This window comes from Aphelocoma coerulescens, chromosome 3 (assembly GCF_041296385.1).
Source record: "Aphelocoma coerulescens isolate FSJ_1873_10779 chromosome 3, UR_Acoe_1.0, whole genome shotgun sequence".
NCBI classification, from domain to species: Eukaryota; Metazoa; Chordata; class Aves; order Passeriformes; family Corvidae; genus Aphelocoma; species Aphelocoma coerulescens.
In genome coordinates this window covers 13812660-13837823 of record NC_091016.1, presented here as the reverse complement: position 1 = coordinate 13837823, position 25164 = coordinate 13812660, and the positions used below count along the sequence as shown (strand labels likewise).

General features: G+C 38.8%; 1 protein-coding gene across 8 annotated transcripts in view; it reads right to left on the bottom strand.

Annotated features, from left to right (window-relative positions):
* The window catches only part of WDPCP (WD repeat containing planar cell polarity effector), a 155815-nt gene that overhangs the window by 38998 nt on the left and 91653 nt on the right, over window positions 1-25164 (bottom strand). For 4 of the 8 annotated variants that reach the window (XM_069009099.1, XM_069009100.1, XM_069009102.1 and 1 more), the window contains exons 14-15: window positions 13602-13665; window positions 7457-7559 (exon numbers count right to left, since the gene is read on the bottom strand). In XM_069009099.1, coding sequence (XP_068865200.1) covers window positions 7457-7559; window positions 13602-13665 — 167 coding nt within the window. The remainder of the gene's footprint in view (window positions 1-7456; window positions 7560-13601; window positions 13666-25164) is intronic. The other 4 variants (XR_011149651.1, XM_069009105.1, XM_069009106.1 and 1 more) reach the window with 1 other exon arrangement.

The window sequence follows — 25164 nt, the reverse complement described above, 5'->3', positions numbered from 1 at the left end:
AATAGTCCTTCAATGTTCTTCTTTGATCTGACACCAGGTGTGCAAGGGTTTTCGTATTTAGAAGAGCCATTCCTTCCAAGTACAGGGATCTTCAGCTTTCTCCCAATGTTGACTGTGCTCTGCCTGATCATTACTTCTAAAACTCACCTGCACAGGGAATGCTTGGAGACAATTCTTTGGTAGGTTGTTCTAAAAAGCCTTACCGTTGAGAGACTACAACCCAACATTAAACTGCCACCTCGCATTGGCCCACCATTGCACCTCTTTTCCAATTGCTCTGCTGTCATGCAGCTGATGTGATGAATTACAGCCTGTCACATCACGTTACGTTACGCAGAGCAAACAGGACAAAACACATACCAACTGCCATGCAAATATGTGTTTGCCAACGCTCTTCAGTGCACAGAAATGCAACTGGCGAGTTCCCCATCGGAAAGCGAGAGGCTGAGGGATGGCTCCAGGGTGTGTGAGACAAACATGTCCCTGACACACCGTGAACACACAGATCCACAGCTCCCAGCCAGCTGCAGCAGTTATGAAAGCACCTCCTGCTGCGATTACTTTTTGTTCTTTCAGAAAAAAAAAAAGCAGCGGTGGCTTTTGTGATGTCATGAAGCAAAATACAAATACGTAATAGTTCCTCTGGCTTGTGCTCAGATTTGGAGCTATTTTTATGACTAGCCAGATTTTTGCTGTGTATGTGTAAATGTAACACCCACTTATGTACACACACACGTGCATACTCTGAGATGTGTGAATATATATTACATATATATCATGTGGCTTTTAACTGCAGTCTTTTAGACCACATGTGGGCCTTTTGAAGCTAATGGGAGATTTACCAGGGGCTTTTTCACAGAGCTGTAGGCAAGAGTGGAATCCAGAACATATGAATATTATACTATAATGATATAGTGTAAATCATCTAGTTTGACCTACAGTGAATTAGAGGCTATTAAATTTCATCCAGGTATCCTACACCAAGCCAGACAAACATGTGTTTGACTACTGCATAAATTGTATTTGGCTAAGACCTATTTCCCAGAAAGGCATTCATTCAGTCTTCATGCAAAGACACTTTCCATGCATCAATTTCTTTGATAGTTTCTTTCAACAGTTATTTTAACTATGTGTACTTTCTGTTTAAATTTACTACAGTCTATGGACTGAAGTCAGTGATGAGAAGCCAAATTCCTACTTAAATTCCTAGCTACAATGTCAACAGCTTGCGTATTGACTTGCTTCTCTTCACTTCAATGCCATGCCACGGGCATCCCTTCAAGATCTTTTATGCTGAACTATTCTTTATCGTGTTACATCCTCCCCCAAGGTGTAGCTCTGTGAATTTCTTTCACTTTTAAAACTTCCTTCTTGATCTGTTGCCACTGAAAATATGTTGTTTACTCGGTAATTAGTGTCATCCATTCACTGTTGTCTGTGTACATCAGCTTGTCTGGGGGTTATAGGGATAAGATGGAATTATAGTGAAGAGATCTGAGATGAGTGACCTCACATGCCTTGCAATATCCTAATTGTCATTAGGATAAAACCATATCAGATACAGACAACTCCTTTCAATTTCTAGAATTTGGAAATATTGAAATTTTTTTGTTGTTGTTTATAAATCAGTTGTAGTATGTGGCTATAGATTAAAAAAATGTAAGCCCCTAAAGGTGGCAAAAGTAGTTAATCTATGATTTCTGGTAAGATTTTTTCATAATCACTAGGGCATAATTTTACTGCTGGCAGACATTACAAAATATGAGGATCATTAAAATTAAAATATTAAGAAGAAGGTGTCTTCATTTTGGGCATATAGTTGTGCTTTTTAAATCAGGTTCTGTAGTGGGCAAGAAAGAATATGTCACTATAAGGAAGGGAAAAAAATGGAAGGCCATGATAATTCTAAAGCTTGACACAAAACTATGAATCTCTTTCAAGTGAAGATACACAGATCTTTGTGTAGACCTCTGCAGCTAAGCAAACCAACTAGCTTTTGATGTACTTACAATTATTAGGGGCTGAGGATTATGTCTTCAGGCAAAGCTGTCAAGCAGTGGGAAGGTATAGATCAAAACTGACACCATGACACAAGCAAGAGGAGAGGTGAGATGAGGTGGAGCCAAAAATAGCTTGGCATTACTGTAGACCTCAAGTAAAACAAATGACTCCACTTCTTGAAAAGAACACAAGGAGGGGAGCAGTACATGCCTGTAACCCTCAAGAGAGTAAAATCCTCACTACCACCTGGAAATTTAAAAATAGGATGCCATGCCATGGGTGCTGGCTGCTGCTCCCTCCTCTTGAAGCCACTACACCAAGCAGCGTGTCTTTCCAGACCAGGTCTTTGCAGCACTCCTGGTCATGCCAAGCCTACCCATGAGCTTGTTGCTTGCTAAAATCCCCATCCAAGCCCACCGAAGATGGTGGAAATCCTTTAACTGTGTTTAGTGGGCTCTGTGTCAAGTGCTGTGTGTGGCTTGATATGTTCAAGAGAGTGTATATATGAGCACAGTTAAATAATTTCAAATTACTATGGATCTTCAAAGACACTCCTCTTGGGTGGCACAAAATTAAAAAAGTGCTCGTGGAAACGAATTTCTTGCCATAGGTGAACTGCCAATCATACTTAGAAAACATTTTTCATTAAAAATGTTTTTCTGGCTCTCTGGGGAAAAAGTCACATTATTAGAAAAATAAAAGCAAAGGGTTTGATTCCAGAAGTTTTGATTGACTTAAACTGAAAATATAAATAAATAAATGGGAGATCTAACACTTACACTGAAGGGGCAGGCTCCAAAAAACTGTAGCATAAATAAGTGTCCCCCGAGCCTTCCCAGATCACAGTTCACCTCTGTCTGGGACAATACCTTTGAAGCATGCTGTAAATGTGTTATACAGTGAAATAAAAGTCGTTAAATAAAGGCCAAGATTCTCAGTTAACTTGAAATTTGATAGATGACAAGAGAAAGCTGCATGTGCCAAGGAAGAGCAGGAAATGAAGAAGGCTTTGCCATCAGTGTCAGAGGGGGTATGTGAGGGTGAGGAGGAAGTCCTTGAGAGATGAAAGGAGTCATTATGGATCAGAGAAGGAAATGTTACCAACTAGGCTAATGCAGGGCCAGAGGAGGTTACAAATACAGGGGACAATTCTAAACATGGTCTTCAAATGCAAGCAGGCTCCTCAGGACTGTCAGGAAGAGAGGAAGATCTGAGTAAATGATAAGTGATTTGGAGGTAGCAGACTGTAATGCAAGACCAGACTGGCATCTCAGACAAAGCACTGTAGGATGTGTCATTAGTAATTATCACAAAGAACATGTAAGCCATTCAATAAAAAACACTACCACAGAAATAAGATAAAATTAATTAATTCTCCACTTAGGGTTCAAACTGGTGACGTTCCTTGCCAGCAAGGTGAAACATTTAGGGTCCCTGCATTTTAAATGTCATTTTACAAACACTGTGGGAAATTAGACTTCAGTCTCTGTGAGAACTGATAAGATTCCCTATCTCGCAAACAGTAGGGAATACTTCCAGAAATATTTTAAAATTCTATTTTAAATGGAAAAACCTCAAGCGCTTTCATGAGACATCAGTGAACCACCAAAATGTTAGTCAGTCCCATCTAGCATTTCAGAACAATGCAATTATCTGAACATCAGTGTTTTTGTTAACATACCTCTGTTAGAAATGTTGCCTAAACATTAGAGTTACTAATATTCTGAATTTAATTCTAAATAGAAATACAAGGTTTCCCAATTTGCCTTTCAACGATGCAGCAGTTATCTATCTTGTCACAACATGAATCCCTTTTGGGTGAAAGCTGTTGATTTGAAGGTTAAAATCACCTTGCTAGGCCCTAATGTAATTTGTTGGAAGTTGGCCTTGGGAAACTTTCTGACACTGCCTACATATGCTCTTCATTGGATATTCATTGAGCAATGATGTCTGAAGGGCTGAGCTCTTCACCACCATGATCATTATTAGTTATGGCATTTCTTAACAGGCTCTGCCATGTCAGTTCTTTGCAACTCAGGTTTTACATTAGCAACCTACACTTTACAGCACCAAACAGACTCACTCTTCCACCACAGACAATGCTGTTCCAGGGGAGTATATGCCAGGCTACACTCATAAACAGAATTTATTAGTAACCTACATATATGCCAATATTGAATAAATTATTTATTCTCTCTTTTAATCAAGTGAAATGAGGAGTGCAGCATACATTTTAGGCAAGGCTAAATGAGCACTCCCTGACCTCATTAAGGAACTTGTGGATCTACTACAGAAATAACAGAAAATCTTTGGCAGAAGAAGCCACAGGATCCATGGGCAGTGGTCTGCTGATCAAATAAAAAGGGAAAGAGGAGATAGCTAATGCCATTTCTGAGATGTACAGTACCATTGCTTCAATCTTTTCATCCCCCAAGATGCATTTTTACAGGCTGTCAAACATAAAGTCTTATGAGAATACTTATCCTCAGAAGATTTTAATCAGATGAACAAGATATCTGATTCTGCCAAAACCATAGTTCACCTGACACTCCTTGCTCAGCAATATTCTAACTACTGAGCTCTGGATGTCTACAGGTGTTTTTACCAGATACCCTCAGATATCCTTAGCTTTGAAGATGGCTTCTTCAAAACAGTGTCCAGCAAACTGCAATCATGTGATGATGAACTGAGAAGAGCCAAAATTCAAAAAATCTTAAAACAATCAACCTATTTTTAGTTTTATCTTGACACAAATCTTGGTATAATATATGTGAGGAATCTACCCATATAGAACTGTGGATGACGTCTATAAATTTTAGATGAAATTATACTGTCATCCTACATTATTTGTAGGGGCTTGAAACTTTTCCTGAAAGTCTGAGTTTGAAATATATTATGTTTGAAGTGAGCTCTGTACACAGAAATATCTTGACAAATTAAATATTTCTGGGGCAAGATGGAGCACTCTCAAAGACTTGGGAATCAGCCAGAAGCACTGACTCACTTTCAAGCAGCGCTGAGCTGAGGTTTGAGGATGGGCTAGCTCAGGAAACTTCATCAGATGTTGACATATGAAAATGGTTCACTTTTTTACTATTTAAAACCAAATATTATACTGATACATACATATAACAAATAAGCTGTAGAGGTGTCCAGTATAAACTCAGTAGCACCGGTTGCACCTTGCTGTCCCTCTTTGCTTAGGTTACTGTCTCCTCGTAGAAGCCCAAAGTGGGTGTTCAAGAAGTTTGGGGAAAGTGTGACCCTTGGTGAACTGAATGGCTGGAAGTTCCAGAGAGCAGGGACTAGCTGAAGAGGACTGGGCTTAGGAAGTGGTCAGGGGACACAGATTTGTTTGAAAGAGCATTTTAAAACTTCTAGCTCTGGCATGATTTTATCTCCCCCTCTCAAAGTATTAGAAAAATGCAGCAATTTACATATAAAGCACTTATCATCTTTTGTTTGCACTGGGTCCACAAAGTTCATACCTCATGTCAACTTTTTTGCTAACAACAGTTTATGAAATGAAAACATCATTAGAGAGGACATTGGAATAAAGTACAACAAAACAAAACCTGTAGCCAAGATTTCACATGTTTAAGGTGAGATCCAACCTGCAGCGAAACAAACTCATGGGAGATTCCTGTTTATTTTCATGTAAAATGAATTGGATGCAAATTCATTACTGTTTAGAGACTGAATCTCAGTGACAGTTTGTCCCTGGGGGCATTGAAAAGTATTTTAAATCATTCTGATAGTTAATTATTCAGCAAAAGTCTTTATCATATAAAATGACTTTAATAATTTATGCTAATGGGGCATTGCAGAGGTAACTTTAGGAGGAGGAGGTCTGGAGGAGGGGAAGACCGTGTGCCTGCACATTTGTAGCTGAATTGCAGTTACACGTGTAGGGCATTTGATATGCAAGGAAGGCATCTGTGATCACCTCAGTTCTTTTCCCTACCCCTCTCCCTGCACATGTGTCTACAATGCTACAAAGGGCTTTCACTAAGATACAGATTAGACTTTAAATTTTCTGGATTAAGTGTCAGAGAATAGGTAATAATCAGAGGCAAGTCCTGGGTATCTCAGTTATATTTGGTGCAGCAGGCAAATACCTAAGAAGAGAAGAGAAAGCAAGGGAGATATAACTGTACACTTTAAAGAGTGCCCATTAAGGGATGACCTAAACAGATGTCCTTTTTTTCGAATTCTAGCAGTGAAAGGGCTTGACCAAAGGCCCAGTTGTGGTGGAAAAAAAGCTTTAAGTGACTTGAGCATGAAAATGAAAGACCCTGAAGAGTTCAGGAGAGGCACTGCTTAATTCCTACTCTGGTGGAGAGGGAAGGAGGTGATACTGTATTGCAGTAGCCTTGAAAGTCATGGATTTATACAATCTATAGAAATGGCCACATAAAAGCATATATGGCCTCTCTGCATTTCTATGTACTGGAGTGGCATTCCCTTGTATGCTCTTGGTAAACAGGGAGAGGTACAGTTCCAAAAGAATCCCATGTTACCCAAGATTTCAAAGGTTTTGTGACTCTGACTCACAAAAAACATTCTGAGTTTTAATCCTATTCTACTTCTTGGCATGGGACAAGGACAAAAGCTCAGTGTTTTCCTCTAATATTCAATGATGCAGTAGAATGAGCAAAACAGAACTGTGCATGTTTTATACAGACATTTTTAGGCTTTGTGGGTTTTTCTCCCTTTGTCTCCAATGGAGGTCAGCTCCCTAGACATAGACACCTTCTGCTTGGTTCATGCTACAAGGCATGAAATCAGAATGGTCTCATGTGCTTGCATACATATCTTCATGTAAATTCAGAAGAAACACAAGGAGAAAGTGAATGAATTATGAGTTCCCTTGCATGAAAAGTCATCAGTGTTATAGCTATTAGTCACACGCTGCAACTTTAGCATCAATACTCCTTATGGAATGCCAAGAATCCCACTGCAGGCCAAGCTGCTGCTTTAAAGCCAGGATCTGAACCTGTGTTCACATCAGGAAATGTTCCATCCAAGTGCTGCCAAAGCATCAATGCTGGATGTGACTCCAGTGTGCACCAGCAAATATTTAGAGGTCCATGAGATTGCCATGCCTGGCCTTTAATGCTGATCTGAACAATGATTTTCAGATTCAGTCCCTTACCTCTTGCACTCAGTTCAGTTTGTACAGCCTGAACTTTTGTATATAGCCACCATATAAATCTTTTTGCTTCATATCTATCCTCACGCGGGTATTGAAAGGCAAAGCTATGTGATTTTTATAAGCCTCTTTCTTTAGTTATGAATAAAAAGACTATTCTTTAGTCACAAATAAAAACGTGGTCTCACTTTCAAAGAAAACAATGTAATCAAAACAATAACCCCTCTACAAATACAACACCATGTTCTACAGGACAAGTATTGATTAAAACAAAAGGGCTTTTTAAACACCATTAATTCTTACCAATTCCAGTAGTTATTGATTCTGCATCAATGTCATTAGCCTTTCTCTTTGCCACTTCAGCTAGTGCCAATTCACCCTTATCTAGAGCAATGTAATGGATGTCCTTTGGAAATAAAGGAGAAGAAAAAAGATTAATCTAAAATTAATCTCAAAGGAGCAACAAAAGGGATTTTGAGAGAAAGAGGGGTTTTATTATTTAGATCACAAACACAGATGGAACTGATGAACCTACCATTACATTTTAATTCCCTCCAATGCAAATGTGTTTCCTTACTTGTGCTGTTGAATACAGCAATGAATAAAACACTGACCAATCATGCACTGATAAAAGCAAAGCTATTGACTCAGTGTATGAAAGAAACCAATCTGTCTACTTTTAACATGACTTCTGTTGAATTAAAGGAGAGTTGATAGGAGGTGGCTCTGTGTAAACCAGATCTGAAGTACTGGAACTCTCCTGGCTGACAGCCTGTATTTGTAGTGTGCTAAATGCAGAAGTGGTGCTTAGAGACATGGTCTAGTGATGGAGCTGTTAGTAATGGACTTGATGACCTTAGAGGCCTTTCCCAACCTTAAGGATTTTATGATTTGAAGGTTTCCATCTTTTAGGGACTAACTTTTGCTTGAATGTTGTCATACACTCACTGTTGAAGGTTGTTACCCTCACTGTTCTGTGGGTAAGGGGATGATGGTCCTCCCTGTGCTGATATTGGAGGTAATAAGAGCAATAGCTGCTGCTCAATGCTTTTAACATCCACAGAGTTAACATGATTCCTCAGTGACTCCTGAACAACAAGGGGCTTTCCAAAAATGTTGTCTAGCACGAATAGCTGCTAATAATCTGTATCTAGTCTTTTATCTAGAGTCAAAAATGGGAGGGCTGCAGCAGGGGTGTATTATTATATAGAACTATAGAATGGCTTGGGTTGGAAGTGACCTTGAAGATCAGCTTGTTCCAACTCCCTGCCCTGGGCAGGGACAACCTGCCCTTCCACTATGCCAGGTTGCTCCAAGCCCTGTTCAACCCGGCCTTAAACACTTCCGGGGATGGGGCAGCTACAGCTTCTCTGGGTAACTTCTGTTCCAGGGCCTCACCCCCCTCACAGGAAAGAATTTCTCCCTAATATCCAACCTAAACCTACCCTCTGCCAGTTTAAAGCCATTCCCCCTTGTCCCAACACTGCATGCCCTTACCAAAGCCAAGGCTTTTTATTGCATGCTAATATTTGAGGTGAAAACTACCTGGAGTACATATAGAACTATTTGTGGGAGAATATATTCCCACTGACAAACTATAGTCTCACTGCCCTTGGTTTTGGTCCTCAAAGTAAAATTTCATTCTTGACCATTAATCAAGAGACAATTAATCCCCTTCTCATTTGGCATCACAGACACATGCTGCTCTGTGCACGAACTGTGACACAGAAAGTGAGGGAAATCCAAGAACAGTTGGCAAAGTCTTTTTCCCTCACTACTTTTTGAAGGTGCCATCTGGCATCCAAAGATTTGAGCCATTCCATTGTTCTGTAAGCCATCTGCATGAAGGAATTTAAAGGGGAAAGGAGTGTTTGCTGGAAATACTGACCTCTGCATGCCATAAAAGCAACTATATTCTCCCTAATGTGGAAGATTCCAGGTGAAACCATCCTTCTTGATGTGAGTTTACTGCCACCTGCATCAATATGACAGAAACTCTTACAGGAAAAGTGACTTTAGAAAGAGAAGTTTAGATGAAAAAAGTGAGAGTAATAGTGTTAGGAGAAAGACGTTGCTTTCAGTAACCCCTCATTTAATAACAAAGCAACAACAACAACATTATTAAAACAAAAGTGAAAATCTTAGGGAAACTGAGACTGATTACACAGGAAAGCCTGGAACTGACTTGCAGGATCTGCAGTCTGCTGGAGACAGAAGTGTCTTCTCATCACAAACACAGGTGTGACTTAAAAAATGTGCAAGTGTCTTGAAGCAAAGTAATGGGTTACGAACTTGTGGCGAACTCTGTATTTCCTCTCTTTGTAGGTCTAACTTGGTTGTCAGGAGAAAAGGGCTTGAGTAGAAAGGTATGATTTCTATGAAGATTAAACAGCAGATATTGTCAGCTTATTTAGATAACAATAGAAAACCCAAGGGCTCTTAGACAAGTCTGAACTTACAGAGATTTGGATGTATAGGCAGAATTATTTAAAATACCTTCTGACAATGCTTAATGATTGTCTTTTTGTAGCTTAAACTATGAAAAGTATTGTGTTCCTCCATGCAATTTCAAATAGTAAGCTTGGGGACTGGATGGAAACAACTGCAGCAAATGATGAAGTTTTGTCAGTGAAGAGCCTGTGCACTCTCTGTGTACCAAAGCAGCTGTTATTTCAGGTCTTGGTTTTGCCCATTTTCTGGTTCGAGTAAAGACATTTAAAGGTGCTACATATCCATCATTATCTAACAGGGGCCTTGTAAGAAATAAAGGTTAGCAGTAGGCTGGTAAGAGGCTTTTTTTGTTGTTCCTCGAGTTGCTGTCATGAAGAACAATAAAAAAAGTAGTCTTTGCCTCATCTCTAAACCATCTTTAGAAAGAAAAGATTATAGATCTTCAGATCTTCAGATACAGATATCTAAAATCTCCTAATTGGACAATTTCAGATAAAATTTAGGTGTTTCTCATTCAAATAACCCAAAGAAAGTGGATTTTTCTAAGAATTTATAACTGTCTAAGCAGAACTAAACTAGAAAACTAAAAAAGAGAAAGAAGAAGCACCAGATTGCAGGGTGCTTTAAAGAATGACAGAAAAAAAATGATTAAATTATCTGCATATTCATGACAGATTTTTTTTCACACAATTACCTAAGAATTTATCAGTCCAAAGATCACATCTCTCTCAAACACAATGGTGACAATAAAAACAATTTCCAGCTGCTTATCAGGAGCTTGCTGAAAGGGCTCTATTTTATCATTTAACAGTTTGCTTACTTTTTGGACTACTTCCTTTTTGCCCTCACCTTTGTGACTCGCAGAGCTGGCCGTTGGCGAGCAGAAGTCATTTGAAACACGATGTGCATTTGTCTATAGGATATTTCTGGGCAACACTCCAACATTTCTTCGAAGCATGCACTTTCCTCATCAGTGTATCACCCAAGATCTGACAGTTTTATTAAAGTGTCTTTTCCTTGCATTTTTTGCCACCTTTGGTACACGGGATGGCCTTTTGAATTTTCAGCAGCTGAGAGCTGGAACGCACTATAAAAGGATTTCAAGCTAACAACCCTTCCACTGCTTGATCTTTTCTGTCACAGATTGGATCAGTCACTGTCCAATAAATGGAGCTGTTGTTTGTGATATGTCCTTTTCAGTTTTATTTTTTTATTGAACTTTGTAGGAGATGACATTAATTGATGGACTTGGATGTGACGTGAGGGTAAAGCTCCGGGAGAGACACAGCAGTGTATGTGTGTCTTGCTATGGCATCATCTAGTGACGCTATAGCTATAGTTTTAAGCCTATTTTTTTTCTTTTTCATTTCTTTGAAAGAAATTAGCCCCCAGATAGCATTCTCTCAAACTTCTTTTCAACCTCAAAACAAATAATGGGAATGCTGTAGAGCCCTGTTTGGTAAAATTGATGCTCAGGGTAAATTCTCAAAGATATAGGACATTTCCTTAGAATCCTCATGTGATGGGTATTCAATGTTTGCATCCTCCTCAACCTCTGTTATATCCATTCTTCTCCATCCTTTCCTTTTTGTTCCTTCTCTGTCCCCCTTTAAAAATCAGATTTTTTTCTTTCCCATTTTGCTTATGTCATCAGGTATCTTTATTTCGACTACTATTTCTTCTTGAAATCCCATTTAATTAATTGGGAATAAGGTGATGCGACTCCTAGAGCTATCTGAGATTGTAAAAATGGATAAAAGCACTTTAAATATATGCAAAGTCAAACTGTATATTATTAATTGCGTTTTGCCTTACATAAACAATATATAGGAATCATTCAGTATTAAGCAGAAGTGAGGGATGCACAGCCCTTGCTTAGCAGTAGTATTGTTACACTAACACCTAGAAGGACTGCAAAGTTTCAGGGAACAGGTTATCTAATTTTCACACAGTATTAAGAACAATGAAGCCAAATTCCCTAGAAATTACCATGGCACAAATAAATACTCTTAATGACCTATGCATGTTTAAACTTCTTGAGTCCTGTACTTAGTGGTCTTGCAGCAGTACCACTGTTAGCTTATTGTAAAGTTTTCTCATTAGGGACTGACTTAGATGATGAATTAGCAAAAGGACATTTCCCCAGACGAGGCAGGTATGTGTTCTGCTTTTTGCATAATTTAGGGGAAACGATGAGGAATCTCAAAGGTAATGCAAGCAGAACGAGGACATTAAAGAACTGGTTTTGATCTCACAGTAACATAAGCCACGAGGAACTCTTCAGAAATATACATTTATGTTTAAGGGCATTGGTAGGATGGGAAATGAAGAGTAGGTGTTGAGAGAGGAAAGGAAAGGCAAAGAGTAGGAAAGGATGGAGTTAATTGGTCTGTGAACATTGAAACTCCTCTTGAAGAAAGTCGGAGAGCCTTTTTGGAGAGAGTAAAACGTTATCTATCATCTGTGGAGCCAGGTACTGACAGTCCCTCCCTCTTGTAAGCAGCTGTGCACCCATCTCCTCACCCAGCACTGGCATTCTCCACCCTGGCACAGAGGTGCTCCCTCAATCCTGCTTTCAGCAGAGGGAAGGAAAGAGAAAAAGATCATGTAGGAAATGCTCTCAGTCATATGAGAGAGGGCCTTTGATGGCAAATGCTGCAACATTTATTCTGTCAGAATGGCTAAAATTAGGGTTTATTTATTATCTGTACACTGGGAGAGCCCTTGACAAAAAGCTTTAATCTGCTCCAGGCATACCACAGTCTGAATCTTATATGCAGCTGCAGCAGTGCTTAGCATGATTAGGTATAAAATTTGTATTGAAGAGGTTACATTCAATAAAGAGAGAAAAGGAAAGAGATGAATCTAAAAAGATGGAAAACTGAGGGGAGTAAACATAGAACATGTAATGAATTTCCTAAAAGTCTGACATTTCCATCACATTCTTTTGATGCATACTTAGGAAAGTTTATCGCAGTATTCACATCTTTCTAATTAGATGGAACAAGCCAGATGATTAGAGCCATGAAAAAAACATCAAAAGGTTCACACAACTTTTTATATAATTAGAAGGGAATTTTCATAACCCCTAAAAGCAGGATTTAATTGTGTAATTTAACATACAATTTAAATATCAAGATCAAACTAGCAGGGCAAGTGACTTAATGGGATAAATGATATTAACATCTAGTGTCAAAGCTTAATTTAAACAACAGAATGTCTTCATTATGCAAAAGAGTCAAGCAAACGAATCGTTCAAAGGGCCTTTTTTTCAACAAGCCCTTTCCTATTGTTTCTTTGAAAACAATGAAATCAGCTGTGGATCAGCAACATGCTGAGAGACTAGGAGAGCACGATTGGCTTTGTCCATCTGACCTCACTGTGACATTGTGGTGCAAGATCTTATAAAACAAGAACCTCCTGCAGCGCTCACACAGAGGACCTTTTAAGAGCTGGTTAATTTTACTTTTGTAGCTAATTAAATGGGAGGGGGCAGAGAGTGCATGAAATGTTAAAACCCTTGTGTTGATGCTGCTGAGCTTTGTTGTTTTAAAAGTACCAGCAGAAGCGTTCATAATTTGTCACTTTTCACAAAACCCCAAGAGACACACTAAGAGCATTCAGGATCCCCAGGACATGGACAGCTCCTGTGTCCAGGACTCAGCAGCTGGACTTAAAGGAATGGATTAGAAATGTATAAGCTTATTAGAGTGAAAGATGATATTCACCCACATCAGGTCAGATGAAGAAAGGGAAAGTTTAAAAACACATATAATATCTCCTGGAAAATTAAGAATAGCCTGTAGGCCATGCTGGGGAAAATGTCAGTGACTCAAAAGATACTTAATTCCTACTGATGAGTTTCATGATGACAAAGGTAGAACAGTTCTGTCTTCAGTATGTGTCCAAGACTGCAAATGACCTGGAACAGTTTTAATGTATGCAAAAGCTCACAAATAACATCCTCCAACAGCCTCTGTCTCCAGAAACAACTCACCATGAACAGGTCCCGAGCACCAATGTCAACAGCAAGCAGAAACGCTTTTTCAAACCTCTGATACCTGAAAGAAAAAGGAAACCTGTTGCTTGATGAGGTTAATTTAAGAGCTGCATCAAATTTTGCTAATGTACAAAGTCTTTCAATACTTATCAAAAGTGATGCCAAAGCTTTTTTGGAGAAACTTGATAGGCTTATACTCAGATTGCAGAACTGTGGGGTGGGACAGTGACTACCCTTAACCTTCTTCATTGTTTCAAACCTGCACCAAGTGGTTCAGTGTCGAGTCCCATCTGATCTGGTTGAATCTGAAGGGAGCTGAAGATCCTGTAGATCCTAACAAGTCCATCCTTTACAAAGATACCAACCACAACACAGATAACAGTATCCCCAACAATGCTGGTAGGAACCTCAAAATTCTCTACAGAAAATACTAATCCCAAATCTCACATTACTTCAGAGGTCCCTGTAGAACTTTGCACTGAGTTTTGTCCTTGCAGACCCCCAATACAGCTCTCTGAAGATGCTAATCCAGTGGAGTCATGAATCCTCAGGGACTAAAAGAGGTAGGGGACTATCAGTAGAGTTATGAGACAACTGTTTTGTCTCATGACTACCTTAGCCCAGTATTAGCACAGACTCCTGAGAGTTTTCTGAGACCCTGCAGTGAAAAAGATTGCATCAATGAAGTAAAATAAAGGGGAAAAGAGCAAAATCGCAAGCAAAAATTACCTCTAGATGTGCTCTAGAAGGCACCACCTGAGCATCACCCAGAGATGCAGTAGAACAGGAAGGGGGCAGTGTGGATGTGGAACTTCACCTTTAAGGACCATTCCTTTGGTGGGTTGAGGCCTTGCTGAACAACAGCTCCTTCCATTTGTGGCGACAGACTGGCCCCTTCTTCCTACCCAGACACCACACACCATCTCCTGGGAGTGCCAGCAAATACCCACACGGGATGGAGGCACTGGGCAAGGCTGTGTTTATCTTGTGTGCAGTCCTGGGAATTCCACAGAAGCAGGAGGACACAAGCCATCCATCAGAAGCTTTCTGAGGATATTTACAACACTGCACTGGCAAATGCTAATCCCAATAGAAAAGTCTGCATTGGGCTAATGTCTCTTATACTAGGCATGGATAATCAATATGTGACATTGTATTATGAGAAAATGAGTCTATCTGTACACATTTTCCTCTATTGCACATTTTTAACTGTTTACGATTAGCTATGAAAATAGATTTGGTGATTATTTTTAGAAATGCAAATACCCCAGTTTTATTTCTGCTGGGATGTAAAAGATTGATTCCATATAGAATGATTTTGTATTTATCCCATTACAAAGGGGGTAACTTTTCCCCCTTTTCACCTGTTAATGATTTCAACAATGGATCAGTTGTAGACACTGGAAGTTTGGGAAGGAGATGACTTCTTTGCCCCAGTGGGGAAAAAAACAGCAGTGCAATTTCTCAGAGTTGGAAAGGTGTAGGTTGTGTTTTTCAAATGAATATTGTCAGACAGCATCACATGGCTGCCAGAATTTGTACAGCTCTGTACCTTGGTGGTGTCATAGGAAACAGTGGGCAGAGCTGCAGCTCCTCCTCAGGCCAGTGTGAATAAGAGGAAAGGTGGGAATCCTCCTTCCCCTGGGTGGGTAAAGTAATCCCATATGATGCACCACACCAGGATTCCTGTTCCTGGCCAAAGCCTCAGCGGTTTCCTGGCTCCCTCCTGGTACAGCCTTATCGCTCTCCTCTCTTCTACCGCACACTTGGAATGATTCCTCAGATTGCAAGATAGAGCCAGAGAGGACTTTTCCTCAAGGAATAACATTCGTGACAAGAAGGCATAATATGTTAGCTTAAGTAGAAAAGGAAATGCACTCTCCAGGTGAGGTTCCTAAGAGCTGGAGTGGGGAGTCCTTCCCTCCCTAAAGCTAATCTCCCTGCTGTGCCTTCCAAGTACTAATTTGCAGCCCTCCTCACAGAACCAGTTTAAGGGAGGGGAAGAGATAAATTAAAGTTAACCTCTTGATCACCAGGGAACAGGCAGTGCACCCCCACTTTTTCATGCATGCCTGTGTATCTGAAGTTTTTCAACATGATTCCTGTGATGGATTTTCCATCAAACTACTTTGTTTTGCAATGATAATTTTGAAGCTATGCTTTAAATAAGAAAAATAAGTGCATGTTAAAATATGTGTATCTTAAATAGCTATCATGTTTGTATTTTTTTCTGGCATATTTTTCTTTTCCATTACGGATTAAACACACATTTTTAGTACTTAGAGGGGATATTGTAAACTGAACAGAAACCAGTTCTGTGACTGGCTAAAAAGAAAGTCTGTATCATTATTTTGTTTTTCTGAAGTTATCACTATATAGACTATTCGAATGACATTTGCTTTAGCCACGGCAAAAATGCCTGCAACCAAAAAATGTAAAATAACTTTTTCATTTGATTGACTTGCAGAATGGAATCATGGCCTTAAGCTGTCATTTCTTTGCAGTTTCACAAAGATTTAGATTTTTTTTCCTTTAATCAACATACATACTTCAGTCTCATAATGGCCCCTATTCATAAAAGAGTGACATTAGCTCATTATTTTCATACCTGTACTAAGGAAAAAAAAAAAAGGGAAAAAAAGACTACCTAAAAATGCTCTTCACAAACCAAGAGTGTTGGAAATAAAAATCACATCACAGTTACTTCATAATTTATTATAAATTGAATTGCTTTAAAAGAAGGTGGATGTTACAAAAAAGAGTTTGTATTACTTAGGCCAACAGTATTAAATCAGTCAGGAATATCCAGCATTTTTTAACCTAGCTTTACTAGAAGATAATTTTGAAATCCTTTGGTATGAAAGTTTTGTTGGTTGTAATGTACAGAAATCATTAGAGAGAGGTCTATACAGCATGAGACCAACCTCAAGCTAATAATATCTGGTTTATAAGCATGTTTTACCCTGGGAAGACCTCTTACTGTTGTTAGCACACTCACTTACAGTTTATCAGCTCCTCAAACAAACAAAATACCCCCTGTCAAACATTCCTCCTTTTGTTCTTGTGCTACGTTCACCAGGTACAATATTTGCTTTCTAAAATGGAATCTCCAGGGTCCTGGTGTTGAACAGTGTCTTCTCACCCCTTCCTCCACCTTGCCTCTTCTTGCTTGGTTCACAATAACTCCAGCAATCAAGACTTATATGTCTCTTGAAAAAGAGAGATAAGGAAATCCGCCTGCAAACCATGAAGTTCAGCCACTTGTTTGGTCAAAGTGACAGGCAACAGAAATATGACCTTCAAGATTAGAACTCTGAAACTGCAATTAACTATGTAGGACACATAGGAAAACATTTCCCTGCAAGCCATTTCGTGGATACAATATTAACTTCAAATTCTCATATAATAAAAGAATACTGTTATTATATGCACTTCTAAAAAGTGCATATCTAAAAATTATTATTGGTATGGGCAAGGAAATCAAGGGGAAATGTGAATAATATAACAATGGTCATACAGGTCAAAAATGGTCAAGGCAGAGAAGAATCCAGATCTGCCTTCCATGATGACAAACTTGCTGCCTGCCTGTATTTTGGGAATATGACTTAACTAAAAAGATGCCAGGAAATAATTTCATTTTTAACTAAAATAAATAAGTAATAAAAAACTATAATGTTATCTGTAACTTCAGAAAGGCTATTCTGTTCACTGGCATAAATAATAAGAGAAACAAATGCCTGGGATTTCCTTCTGTTGAATGTTCATAAATGAAGGAATTTGAAATACTGTCGATCAAAAAAATGTGTAAGGATTGCAGCCTGCAGAGAAGGAAAAAGAAGTCGCTTTGGTTTATAGGAAATGTTTTACAAATATATAAAAAGGCAAAATTTTTTCATCTGTATTCCACAACTCCTAAATTGAATGGGGTCACTTAAAGACAGAGATACATTTTTCAGACTGAAAATGGTCAACTTGAAAACACTTGTAATATTTAGCCACAATATTAAAGTGCTTCATAAAACCTCCAGGAACCAGGAAAAAAAATAAAAATCATGTGGAGGGAGGAGGAACGGAAGGGAGAGGGAGCAATATAGTGCAGAAAAGATGGAAACATTTCTTTAGGGACTAGTTACAACCAACAAGCCTTCTTAGACATGCTCATCGACCATGTAAGCATATTCCTTGTGCTGGGCTGATAAAGGAGGGCTGCAGTAGTTTTTTTTCCTTGTCTTCAATAAGAGTACACAACATTTAGAAAATAATCTGCAGGGGAAGAGCTGTGGCACAAATAATATTTATAAGGCAATCCTTTTTAATGGAAGAAATTTCAGAGTCCTCCTCATCTCACAGTCCAATCAAGAGTGATACACATTCAAAAAGTGGATATTAAATATGCACTGAGCAAACAGAACAGGAAAAAATGAATATTGAAATAATTTACATGTAATCAAACTACACTGAAATTAAGTTTTAATTGTTCAGTATTCCATGATGCATATGCAGATTTTAAAGTATTCAGAATATCAATCAAGTGTTTACTTACATAAAGCAATTGTATTTAAGCATACAAAACAGATGATGAAAATATGTTCAATCAGCTACAGCTCCCAGCATTTACTGCTGGGTTTACACGATCACTTTTAATTCAGTTATTTCATTTAATATTTCAATTTAATAGCTCATTCTTTCATTCAATTTCTAGGCATCTTGCCCATTTCTTAAACACAATAATAATAATTATTCATAAAAGGAGCTGTTTCCTCATAAATTCTCATATCAGCAATTTTTGGAACAGAAATGGTTTTCATGCTTTTTTTCCCCTAAAAATATGTTGTTATTATCTGAAATATTTTTCTTTTAAATTAGACAATATTCAAATAAAGAATGACATCTGCAAAATGACTCTGAACCTCATTCCATTGGAATTGTGAGCCAGAATAATTAGAGATTATCAGGTTAAAGAACCTAAAAAGTGTGTGGCTAGGTTGCTAAGTGGTTGATTTAAATGGGGACAGACTGGTTTTCGAACAACTGTTGAACACAACACCACTGCTTTAGGCATGTAGCTGTATGTCAGCTTCAGAGCCCATTTACAAAACCAGGGCTAAAAGGACTTACATATTTCACAGGAAAAATTCCCATGTGTAATGATCCTTAAAATGACAGCCCTGAAATTCTATTGACCTCCAATGAAATACTTCAAAGTAAAATTTTAGTAAATTCTGAAGACTTAGATTGCTGTGTAATGCATCATATATAAAGTACAGTATTAGTCAAAGATTTATATCCTGCATTTTATATTGAATGCTGAAAAAGTGGTACTTAAGACTTTCTGGAGATAAATAAATACATCAAGATCTCACATTTCTTAAAAAAAAACCCAAATAAACAACCAAAAAGCCTCACTTTAAACAAAAGTCCACCAAAACCTGATATGATTTTACCCTAATGAGTTCAGTAGGACACCCTATTTTAAATAAGGCGGTTGTAGAAAACTGAACGCAGCCTGAAGACCAGGAACTCTCCAAAGAACCTATTTTACACCTCCTCCTGCACAGGCTCAGCACAGTAACTCTTCCTGTTCCCAAGGTACCCTGCCAAAACATGCTCCAGACGACACTGGCCTTCTCCCAGCAGGGCATCCACAGCTCCCTCCCAACAAAGGTTTGAACAAGAGGCCATGTGGACCATGCTTGGTGTTCAGCATGTCTTGATTGGCAGAACTTCTATCTGCTGAACTTTCACTGTAGCTTTTTGGGACACAGATAACCTCCTGCATTCTATTTAACCCCAACTGGTTGCTGATTTTCACAAAACTTGCAGGCATTTGCTTATTTCTGAGACTTCTACCCTCTGTTAAATTGGTTGAGATTCACCAATGATTCTGTAAGTTAGTAGGGAAGTGGCAGAAGGATCAATGGAAAGCTCCACCCTCTGAGATGCCAGCAGTATTATTTTGCCAACCTCCTGCTATTATGCCACTGTGTTTTTAGATTATGAGCTCCTTTGAACAGGCCACACAAACCTCTGAGGAGGGTTCACAGCCTTGTTACCTTCTAAGACACCGACGAAGAGAAAGTGCTGCAGAGCACACCAAAGGCTAATGGGGAAACAGCCACCGGGTCTATGTGTGTGTGAGTCAAGGGGATAATCTCCTAAGTGCATCCTAAATTGTATTTTAGATGCAGGAGCTCTAAAGATTGTCCAGGTATAATCTATACATCCCTTCAGGCCCAGATTTAGCAAAGCATTAATGTATGGGTTTATGACCTATAATTTTCCACAGCCCTAAATACGGGCATGTTAAGTGAAGTGCTGGATTTGTGGCCTGAACAACTTGTTTAAAAAGAAACCCCTTATGGAACCTTCCAAAGGTCATACATAAATAGATCTCAGGTAAAGTCAGTGAATAACCATGAGAAAATACAGTATACAAATACAGAAATAGAAGTATCTCAAGGAACCCAAAATTTCTTTCACTTGAAGGATACCATCAAGTTACATATCTCTGGCCTAAAGGAAGTCCACCTACAACTTTATGGATTGTTGGGTGTAGAACTGAATGTCCTTCACATCAAAGGGTACCCTCTGGTTTGAAGCAAGAAAGCAAACAAGCAAACCAAATTAAAAAAAATAGGAGGAAAGAGAAAGCTAATAAGGGGAGCCAGACAGTGTGACTCTCTGGCAAGAGAAAGCCCCTGAGGGCTCTAACTGGCTGTGAATCTTGAGGTCATTCCCAAACCAACCATAAAAAAAGTTATTATTGTTGCCATGTGATTCCTGTCTTCTAGGGTGATACTCTGCTCTAGGAAACCAATATGTATTCTTGTGTGAAATAGTTCAGGTGACTCTGTCCTACATACTTCTTCTCAGGACAGAATTTTGAGTCAGATTTTCAAGTAAACCAAGTTAATTTTTGAATGAAGCAGCTTAATAATAAGGGATCATTTAAACCTTTAAAATACATATTTAGCAAGAAATAGTCTGGATGGATGAAATATTCTAGAAAAAACAGTGGGTCTAGGTATAAAGAAAGATACGTAATTTATTTGTTGAGCTTTGCTCAAATTAATTATAAACCAGCACTACTGTAACACTCTGGAACTGCCTCATGCCTACACTAAAGAAATATTTGTTTAAGCATCCTGATTCTAGGAACATTTATGTCACACACTTCCCATGCGATGCTGGTCATTCATGTTGGCTTGGGTTCTTACAGGATGGGCCACTGAAGAGTATGGCTGCATCCTCTTCCTACTGTGAATGAGAATTCTTTCATACCTGTCAAGTGCTCTGAAATTTTCAGGAGTAGGTGCCATAAAAGTCTGGATAGCAGAAATTTATTACTATCATGAAATATGATTACATAAATCAAAATTATTACAATTTATTTATTTTTAAACTAGATTCTGTCTTTTCTTGTAATCTGTACTTCCTTTGAATTTCCTACACTCCTTATTTCCTTTTTCATACTCATATTCCTTCAGGAGAACATATTTTGTTGCCATAGCAGTATTTCCCTACCTTGCAATTTTATCATTGTGGCTTTCCTTCAGGTTTCTCTAAGCTGCAACCAACACCCACCCAGCAAGCACAGGCTTCCCCCACCCCCAAACCTCTTCATTCCTCCAACCTCTCACTACTTAGTAACTTCTCAACAGCCTATCTTTATCTTTAAATACAGACACACTCCAACATACTCTTCCAAAGTACTCTGGGCTAAAAACAGGTGTTAATTAAAAATGCTGATAAGAGTCAGTGACACCTGTTGTTTCACATTTATTTTACTCAACCCTGTCTGTTAAATCCTAGCCTTTATTGCATTAATTCGCTTCTGCTTTTCTTCTTTTCCGGCTTTATCCCTCTCACTCTGGTGATCATGTAAACTTAACAGTATGTCTTGAAAGCTGGATTTTATTGAGCAAACATATCAGCATGTCTACACACTAAAGACAGCTATATAACAGAGGCCCAGTATCATCGCTGTGGTTAAGGATGAGTTGCTGCCTCTATAATAAATCCCTATTGTATACGTGTGATATCTCTGCCATTTCGAGCTGCAGCAGATGGAAATTTGGTATTAAAGTTAAGATGAACAAGCCCTTTTCCTCCTTGGCTTTCTATGAGGTACAGGGCCAATTTTCCCTCATGCCTGACATTGGATAAGACGTGCTTTTTTAGTGCTAAGACTTCTCGGAGAAAATACATTAGTACAATATTTTCTAAAGCTGGCTGCCTAAATATAAATATCTACTTACAGAATCATGGTGCAGGGCCAAATTTTGAATCACTTGCTGAGTTATGGATCCATTGGAGTATATTTACTTTTTCTATCTAGGTTTGTCAATAGCCAAATTATTTCTTTATAATAAAATAATGCAGTGGAAATGCTCATAAAATTCCCGCACGTAACAGCTCCATTACAGCAAACACATCCACAGAAGAGACAAAAAAGCAATTCTCTGGAACTTTGTATGAATTTTGGCACATTTCTGAGGGAGCAAATGGAAAACTACTGAGTCTGATGTGCTTTTTCTGCACAGCATCATGTCCAGAACATAAAACAGAGGAACAGCCTTTTGCTGAGACTGAAGGCACTCCTGACATAATCCCTTATCATTAGCTAGGAGAGAATATTAGAACAGGGCAAGCATATGGTGAGACTTCCCTAAGTAGTCTCCTAGGCTCCAACAATTTGTGGTTCAGGGATTTGCTGAGCCAGAGGTGGTTTCTAGGCTGGTGTTCCTCAGTGAATTTCTCTTCTCTGAACCTTGCCTTTGAACTCACATACAATTTTATCATCCACAACATCCTGTGGTAAGGAGGTTCATATTTTAATTATACATTACGTGAAGAATCACTGTATTTTGAAACTGCCACGTGTTAGCTTTGCTTGATGACCTCCAGTTTTTGTATTAGAAGAAGCGGTGAGCAGTCATTTACTGTGCTCTTTTCTCCCTAACACAATTTAATAGATCTCTATCTCAGCTGCCTCCTCTTTAGGTTGAGGAGTTCTAGTCTATTTAGTCATTCCTTTCACTAAATCTGTTTCATGCCTTTAATCATCCTGGCTGCCCTTCCTAAACCTTTTGAGTTCTACTATGTCCTTTTACAGATTATGGGACTCCAAAACTACACACAAAATTCAGCTAAACTGAAGTTCACTGTTTTGCTGTCTAGTCCTTTTCTAAGAATTCCTAGTTTGCAATGTGCTTTTTGTACTTCTGTTGAGCACTGAACTGAGTATTTCATAGCTGTAGAGTTATAGGACCACATTCTTCTTCCAGAATAATGTTGAGCTCAGACTGCATCAGTTTACACATAGAGTCACACACCACTGTGTACAAAGTGCTTCACTTTGAATTTATTTACATTTAATGTTATCTTCAATTTTGACACTATGTCACTGCATCCTGTGAAGCCCTTTTGCTGATCTTCACAGCAGGTCCTATCTTTACTAGTATTAATAATTTAGTACCATTAGCAAATGCTGGCAGCTCACTATCTGCTCCTTTGCCAGGTTACTTTTAAGTACAGATCTGCTATGCTTATAATTTCCATTGGTGACCCCCATGACAACTGACCATTTACTCTTACTCTGTTTCTTACCTTTTAATGAATTACTTATCTATGAAAGGGAAGCTTTCTTCTAATTCCATGGCAGCTTAGTTTCTTTAAGACATATTGGTGGGAGACCTTCCAAAAAGGTCTTCAGTGGTCAAACTTTCATCAGCAGCAGCTGGATATCCATTACTGACATGATTGCTGACATCAAAGAATTTGGAGTTTTGAGACATGACTTGCCTTTACAGAAATCCTGCTGACTCTCCCCCAATACGTTATTTGTCTGTATGTTCACACATTTTTAAAATATAGTTTCTACTAATTTCACTGGTACAGAGGCTGGACTTACAGGGCATAGCTCTCCAAGGTCTCTCCAGACTGTTTTGAAAACTGCCTTAGTATTTTCCATGTTTCTGTCCTCAGGTGCTAAGGTCATTCTAAATGTGAGGTTACACACCACAGCGTGTATTTCAGATGTTTTATGCTTTACGACCTTTAGAAATTCTGAATTAACTTTACCTAGTGCTGGCCATATATTACTATTATCTCTAGTTGATACTTCAGCTTTTACACGTGTAAACCAAGAAACATGCCCATTCTCTCCTATCTTAGCCAGCTAGTCAAAAGGAGATTTTTAAAGAGATCTGCATGCCTGTCTGCTTTTTGTGTCTTTTTGTAAACCTTTCCTCATATATATATTTTTTTAGTCTATGTGCCTCTGTCATTCTATTACAGAAACTATCTGAGCATCTAAGATCTTTCTGTTAACTGGCCAGTAATAATGTGATACAGGAGCTAGACATTTACAGTGCAAATCATTCCATTTATCTTCAAACAGTTTACCTTTACATGGCTAATTTAAGCTAATTAGGTAGGCTCCTTTTGTAGTTAATTGATAGGGATAGGCACTGACGTTTGACTCTTCACGCTTATCTGAGACATCTCCCTTCGATGGGATTACTCATCCTTTGGGTGCCCATGTCTTTATACTAACTACAGAGGAAGTCCAGATGAGCATGTAGGACACATAAATTCTACATTATTAAGGCATGAGAGGTGAGGTGCACCCCCAAGACACTACATCCAGTTATTGGGCAAACAACTATTGCTGACTTTTGTTCTAAATTTTCCTTATGGTGTTCCCTTCACATGCTCTTGGGTTCTGAAGAACCATAAAAGGCAGATCTGCATGTGAAGACAGACAGCCTAGGGCTGCCTGACTATTCAGTTAGCTCTTCCTGCAGGGCACTGGATGGAAATGGGAGAAAAGTCAGAAAAAAGGCTGAGGGAGTAAGAGAAAGATCTGATCTGATGAGCTGACTTCACAACAGAATATTGTCAGGTGGTCCACATACAGTAAAGGGAAGTGTAATGGTGGGGCTCAGGAAGACTCTGAAGATGAATGGAGAAAAAGTGTCTGGGTAAAGAGATGAGACATGAATTGATCTGTAAAGACTTCAAAGAAAAAAATAACTCCTAAATTCAGTTCTTGGTCAGGACCTCAAATCAGAGATTTTTGAGTGTCACTCTAAAAGAAGATACTATTAGTGACCAGGTGAAACTGATGGAGAGGGAGAAACTGATTACCTGGGAAGGATGATGCTGACTTACAACAGCTGCTCAAGGATGGATATGTTCTGTTAAGAACTAATTTTTGAGGGTTTTGCCCATGAAAACTATATATTTGCATTGTTTCTGCACTCAGTGTATGCCCAAAGCCCTTAAGATTTCAGGGAAATTGCACAGCTAGTACAGTAGGAAAAAGCCACCTTACGAGGGCAGATTATCAGTTACACAACACAACACAACAGTGGTCTCAATGTGGGCTCAGCTTCTGAAAGTAGCAATATCAAAGTCAGATTAACCAGCATGTGGGAATAGATTTGGCACAAACAACATCAGTCCAGCGCAGCTATTTTGTGTTCCTTTTTTCTAGTGCAGTCCCATGGCTGGAGACATAGCAGAGGACGGGATGACTTCTAGCACTCTGGGCCAC